This window comes from Lygodium microphyllum, chromosome 10 (genome assembly GCF_053477565.2).
Source record: "Lygodium microphyllum isolate KBCC chromosome 10, Lygodium_microphyllum_v1.1.10, whole genome shotgun sequence".
Taxonomy (NCBI): domain Eukaryota; kingdom Viridiplantae; phylum Streptophyta; class Polypodiopsida; order Schizaeales; family Lygodiaceae; genus Lygodium; species Lygodium microphyllum.
This window is the reverse complement of record NC_141144.1, coordinates 109129-116097: the sequence shown is the minus strand read 5'-3', so window position 1 is coordinate 116097 and position 6969 is coordinate 109129. Positions and strand designations below refer to the sequence as shown.

Here is a 6969-nt window from a genome sequence, read left to right as displayed (position 1 = left end):
TAATATACCACAATTATCTATTATCACCAAATATTTAACTAAGTAAAATAAAGATCAAACTTTTCAACTTAAATTACATCCACACATTTTTGAGCAAAATTTCTTCAAATTTAACTTATTTGAAAGATTTTTATCTTTAGATTTAATTGCGAATTAAGTTATTGGAGCTAAAATAAATACAATTGCATTGTTAGTAAGCTATACATAAAAAGAGAGTTCGAGATTTGAACCCCATCACCAATTTTAGATTGGTTACACCATGCTCTCTGCGAGGGAAGAGGAGTAGATTCATTCTTCCTAAAATGCAAGCACCCTTCACTAGCATTGTATTGGAAAGCATTGTGAACCAAGCCACTCCTCTCCTCCCCTCTGTAAAACAATAAACATATTAGTCTGAAGAGGAAATTAAATTTCTAAATTAAAATCAAAGACTTTACAATAAATAAAATGCAACAAAAATAATTTCTAAATTTAGAACTACTATTTGAAGTTTAGAAAGGTTGACTTAATCAAATAAAAATCCAAAGTGGAGCATGATACTAGCTTGAAGATGGTGCACTCTTGTCTCTTTAGAAAACACTACCTTATCATTAGTAAGTTGAAAACTCTCAACTTTACATCTGCTCATAAGAAAGTTAGCCAAAGCTGAAAACATATTATGCATTGACATAAGTAAACCAAATTGAAATCTGGTCACCTTGCAAAAGGCTATCAGTTGCACACCAAGCGTGAGAGCTAAGATCACATACCAAGAACCATGCAAATCTAGAAATTGCACTTGCATGAGAATACCACAAAGCAAAATTACCACCTCCCAAGAAGTGAGATCCATATCCCAATCAACACACGCTACATTGGGCCCAAGTAGAGATACACACATAACTGCCTCAAGTGTACATACCTTCATGTGTTTGAAAAAGCTTCTTTCATATATATATATCACATACATATATACCTTGGGCATTTATATAAGTCTCAAATTAAAACTTTATTGAAAATTATGGGTTTCATTATTGAAACCCTTCTAATAAATTATAGCTTCATTTAAAACCCGACATGGCCCTTCAAGCCCAAAATGGCGTTTAAATTTAAGCACAGTTGGGGACTCATGGAAGAACATAAGATGCTTCTGCCACAGTCCCTAATGAGCCCTCGCATAATAAGGCCAGCCTGCAGGGCCCAGGCCTTTTTCACCTTCGGAAGTTGCCTTCGTGGGGGACCGGGGTGCTAATCTTGCCTAGCTAAAGACACGCACTCCATGGCCCCACTCTCATCCTCCTCTCTCTTTTTCTCTCTCTCATAAATACACAGCACGCGACGCGCCTAATTGGGCCCCTTACTGAGGACGTCGACAAAAAAGATAACTTTATTATGTCTCCAGACTCCCGCGCAAAGGCGACACGGCTGCCTGAATGGCAGACTGCAGTTGAGTTGTCTTAATCTTTTGCTGAGCCCAGCAAAACGTTGCGCCCTCCGCTCCCACGAGAGAGAGAGAGAGAGAGAGAGAGAGAGGTGTTAAATCGCATGCCAACGAGTGATCATCCATTTTGGGGTGAGTGGGGTGTGTGTTCTGAAGCTCATCGCTCGATCTGTCGTGTGTCCCGATCAAAGTCTAACGAGTGATCATCCATTTTTGGGTTGAGTGGGGTGTGTGTTCTGAAGCTCATCGCTCAATCTGTCTTGTGTGTCCCGATCAAAGTCTACACGAGATCGCCATGGGAGGAGCGGTGCCCGACTATAGCCATATGTACAGGGAGCTGAACCAGGAAAGTTGTGTTCATGTCTATGAGTCGTCACTCTATGCAGCAACATTAATCTTGTTCAGATTTTTCCGCTGGTTTTTGCTTTTCTTGAACTAAAAGTACAATTAGAGACGTCATTTTGTTCTCTGATGAATATATGCCATGTTGCAGGTGAGCGAGAGGATGCGGCTGGACCACATGGAGTTCTCAGAGGTGATGGTTATCCATCGCATGTTCATCAGGCTCCCTGATTTGGACATAGCTTTACAAGAAGGTGCTCAACAAGTCAAGCGCCTGTACGTCTTTGCTGATGTGGTGGAGCTGCCGGAAATGAGTACGTCGTCGACGGCGTCGGAAACGGTGACGCTGCGGTTACCTGGAACCGTGATGGTCGTCATCTTGTGTCGTGTGCTCTTCTATCAGGGTTTTGCAAGATATGACTTGGACTTCCCTCATATGAGGCTACATGCCGTTCATCCCAGTGGCGCGGGGGCGGTCCTTCGCATGCATCGACTCAATCCTGATTCTATGCAATACGGTGCGTGCTCTGTCTAATCCACCGAGTCATTACGTCCCAACTTCACGAATCAATGGTGCAACTTTAGCGCGCTGTTGCACATTGACAAAACGCCGACAAATGGTGGGCTCAACCGCTTACAGGGTTGGTCCGAGCATTCTTACCCCACCGGGTACCACAATAGTTGCCCAGCATGTGAGCTGCGGATGTAAGCCTCGTCTTGCACCGCGTGACCATAGCAAGAATAAATGCTGTGGTTTTCCACGGGCAGTTGTGTCTACCTCAGCCTCGATGCTGTGCTATTAATCCTCCTAAATACGAGGTGGATTTACGGTCTCAAATGAAAGTCGGGGCATGTGGCGGCCGGGTAAGCCGTAATTAGCCCTGCAAACCCCCTTCCTGTACGCTTTGGCGTCCAGAAGGTGCGTTTAAGCCCATATGCTTAATCTGTAAAACTGCCCCGCGAGAGGTTTCGCTGGCTGCCCTGGTGGCAGGCCGCTGCCACCACCACCAGTGACTTGCACCGCCTCTCTGGTGGCCGTTCTCTTTTGAGAGCGGTGCTTGGAAATAGAATGTGCGCAATTTCATCTGATCTCTCGTATAATTTCGAGGCGGGCTTTCTAATTCCACTTCAAAAATGTTGAATGGCAGATGATTATCCAGTTGTTTGTGTCCGCGCGGATGTCGTGGAGTTCACGAGGTGGCGCCCTAATCGTTTATTTCGTATTGGGCCGCTTGCATATCCGAGTATGATCTTCACCGATGAACGCCATCCAGCTTCCGTAAATGTGGAGCCTCGGCCAGTATCGTCTTTCTATTGTACCATTGAATTCCCTTGGTCTTCCTCTAATAATATTGGGCCCAACAGTGTGGGAATTGGATGTACATTCCGCTTATCTGGGGGTGCTACAGTTAATACTGGTGGTCCAAGAGAGGACTTCTGGTTATTCAGGAGAGAGCTCCCAGATGCCCTGTTTAAGGATTCTAGCATTCTGCCTTGCATGCAGACCAGCATGCTCGTCGCGGAACTAGTAGAGGTGTGTGTCTCTCTCTCCCTCTCTCCCTCCCCCATAATTAGAAAAATTCGGGGTGTTTCAAGTTCGGTGCCATTCTTACGAATGTCTTCACGCATTGAAACCAATGTCAACGGTAGCTAGTCCCCTCCGTCTCTGTGGTGGTCAGAGGCTTCCTTCTTAATGCGTTCATTTTTCGTGATGGTCGAGTGGCACCCTTTCAAGTTTCGACCAGAACAGACATCTACACATTCTCTTTACTGTTGATGCTTGAGATGCGTTCTTATGCTGTTGGTAGAGAGGAAATACCTTTGCGAAGATTGCTCATCTTGCTCTCCATTTGAACTCACCTACAGTTTTGTCATCCTTCACCGGACGTTCGTGCGGCTATTAGGTCGCACACAGAATGGCTTAACACCCTTTTGCTCCAGGTGCTTTAATTGTCACTCCTCAGAATCCCCTAAGGATAAAGTTTTCTCTTAGTTCCTTGCAGTGTTAAATAAATCAGTTGTAAGGCCTATCTTTTCTACCCTCCATGCAGGCGTCAGTGGCATCAGAAGGTACCCCACATCATAGCGATTACAACGCACTTCTGTTTCGCGCGCAGTACGTCATCAAGGGAGTTGGAAAGTCACGAGGTGCTGTGGTGCCACAATTGCAGTACGATATGTACAGCAACCTTGTCAATCAAGTGGCTCGTGCAGCTGATAGCTATGACCAATCGCTTAAACAACTTCAACTCTTCATCGCCCAAAATGAGGTAGTCTAATTCGCGATGGGGCGGCACTCTTTCCTGAGTGTAGAGCTAAGTCCCTTTGACAAAACAAGAAGACTGGGATGAAGTTTGTTCAGAAATCTGTAACTCCATACAGAGATTGATCTGTACTGTCTTTTGATGCACACATGTGCATGTATGACAAACACGTGCGTTTGGTCATATTGCCTGCGCGTGTATGCACGAATGGATGTTTGTATGCCTCTGTGTTATGTACAAAGACTGTGCGCGAGGGCGAGCCAGACAATTTGGCAGACCCTTACGTCTAAGATGCTTGCTCTCCCCTGAAGGCCTGATCCCTGCCACCCTAATACTTTTGACTAGTTGTGTATGGTGACTACCTGCAGATTCTTGGAGAATACTTGCTAGAGCAGAATAGGGTCTTTGCGGCTAAGGAGAGAGACATGGAGGTCTTTCATTCTGAGCTCATCTCTCAGAAAGAGACCGAACTCCGAACTGTCGTGGCCAAGATAGACCTATTGAGTTTGCAAATGGAGACCCAAGTAGCAGATATGGAGCAAGCCAGAGAAGACATGGAAGCAGGTACCCTGAGCTAATCATGTCTGCATCAAAGCTAGTGACACATTTGTAATAATGTCTTCTGGGCAAGAATAGGAATAATTTTCGAACAAGTCTGTGACAGTGTGGAACAATTGTGCCTTGCATTAACGACACAGAATTTGTGACATGGGCTGCATGCACAAAGGCTGGGCCAAGGGGGCAGGGTGCGCTACTTGGGACTTGGCATACGTAGGCAATGCTCCATGTCGTTGGCCGAATGTACAGTTGTTTTGTCTCCGTATCTGCACTTACATTATAGTCATTTATCTCTGAACAGGGTTGAGGAGATTTCGAAACCGACAAGTAGCAAACGCCATGTTCTCTGTGTTCCGTGCTATAGCCGCAGTTGCGCTGACAGTGGTAACTGGGGGTGCGGCTGCTCCACTGGCCATGTCTACGGCAAAGGGGGCTGTGAGCGCTGCTGGCCAAGCTGCCAGGGGATTGGAGAGAGTTTTGCAAATCCTCGATGATTTGCAGGCAGCAATGGAGTTACTGAAGATCATAAAAGATTTACTGGAGTCTCTCCAGGCAGTAGGTCAGCTGGTGGATGCACCTGACATGCCGGAAATGCCAACAGAGGCCGATTGGGCCATCTTTGTCAACGAGATTGAGGGAGTAGCCGAGCAAATGCCAGAGGAAGTGTCAGAGGTATCTGCGTGGAAAACATCGAGCAAGAACGTAGCCGCGGTGGGTCGTGAACTTATGACGACTACGGCTTACATGTCGCAACTTCAATACGACATCCAGGCAAGCATTGAAGAACACTGTATCGTCAATGTTTCGCAGAATGTTGGGTAGCGCTTAGCTGCTACAAGCAGACCAGTTGGTTGTGTCTCATGATTATATGCTTCAATATGAATGATTGATCAGGTGCAAGCCATGCTGCAAGATATCGCGAGCAAGCAGGCGGATCGCCTGTCTTCGACTCAAGCTGCCGATCTTAGCAGCTTCACAGAAATGGTGACGCAAATGGACATGCGCACGATACGCTTGCAAGTGGAGCTAATAAAGGTGCTAGACGTACAGAATGTAGCACTTATGTATCAGTCTCTAGTAAAGCCAGAACTGATGAACGCGTGGCCAGTGACAATGGAGATGGTGTGGCGCCTGTTGATACAGCACGAGCACGCAGCTGTTCTTGGGCTGATGAGGCTAGGACCATCCTTTGATTTCAGAAAAACTCTTACAGTGAAGGACATTCCCGTGGATCTCCTGCTGCATGGTGAGGATTGGGAGTTTGAAATTCCTGTGGACGATTTCACGGTCTTCCCGGCCACATGGTCACGGGTGCGCATTCATCACTTGGAGATGAAGTTTGCTGGCGGTGATGAGGCTGCGCCAGCGGGGACGGCGCAAGGGGCTCACCAGCCTGCCACAAAGAGTGGGGAGATTTACATTCTCCTGCAAAGCTCGCGTGTCTTTCATGACCGCAATAAGACGGAACCTCTTCACTACGAGGCTGGCGTTCCGCTTGACTACCACTACGCCTACAATCTGGAATCAGGAGAGACCACACTCTCCAACCTCCCCTCTTATGACTTCATCCGAGCTTTTATGCGCATGACGCCGTTCACAACATGGAGGCTCCGCGTCTCTGCCTCTGCTCAAGAGAATGAAGGCCTGGCCTTTCCCACTGCCACGGTTGGTACCGGGGACACCACACAAATTGCTATCACTTTCCATGTCTCTGCTATTCGGGAGATCGCTCTCTGAATGCAGCATCTTCTCCATCCTAAAGCCATAAACATATTGTTTTTTTCTCTCGTCGTGCGTTTGTGTGTAGTAAAGTGTGGTGTAGCGTGTGTGTGTACTGTGTTGCCCGAGAGAGAGAGAGAGAGAGAGAGAGAGAGAGAGAGAGAGCAGTGGAAGGCTTGCACGCAAGTAGCTAGACAGATTCAAGTGCTCATGCCACCTTGCAGCCTACGATGATATGACGAGCTTCTGCGCCATTCAATGCACTGCGTACCGATCAACTTACATGTCTGGTAGCGGACAGGGAAATAAGGATGTATGGTGTGCTGGGTGTCCCAAAAGAGCGTCCAATGCTGGCCCTGGTGGATGAAGGGGAGACTTGTTATTTCCTCCATGGCCCTTTCTTGCCTTGTTGTTTCCTTGTCGCACTTAAAAGGTGTCTTTGCACTTACATTGGGGTAGAGTTGGTTACTTCATTAACAGTTCTAATAGCTTTCTTAGGCCTAGTTGACACATTCTCTCCTCAAGTCTCGAGTGTCTTTATTTGGGTCCTTTCCAGCATGTTACGAAGCCTTGCACGATATTGTGTTTGTAGAGCTCGGTTAGCTAGATGGATGTTTCACACATGGTATCGGGATATTTTTATTAGGTATTCCTCATTAGTTAGAA

The 6969-nt window shown here is 46.6% G+C and overlaps 1 protein-coding gene across 1 annotated transcript; it reads left to right on the top strand.

The window, feature by feature from the left end:
• Positions 1 to 1511: 1511 nt before the first annotated feature.
• LOC148029625 (uncharacterized) lies at positions 1512 to 6371 on the top strand. Its single transcript, XM_087685859.1, has 7 exons — positions 1512 to 2280; positions 2911 to 3296; positions 3629 to 3703; positions 3814 to 4032; positions 4395 to 4590; positions 4886 to 5355; positions 5479 to 6371. Exons 1-7 carry the CDS (start codon positions 1905 to 1907, stop codon positions 6319 to 6321), a joined length of 2565 nt encoding a protein of 854 aa, XP_087541985.1. The 5' UTR covers positions 1512 to 1904; the 3' UTR covers positions 6322 to 6371.
• Positions 6372 to 6969: the final 598 nt, after the last annotated feature.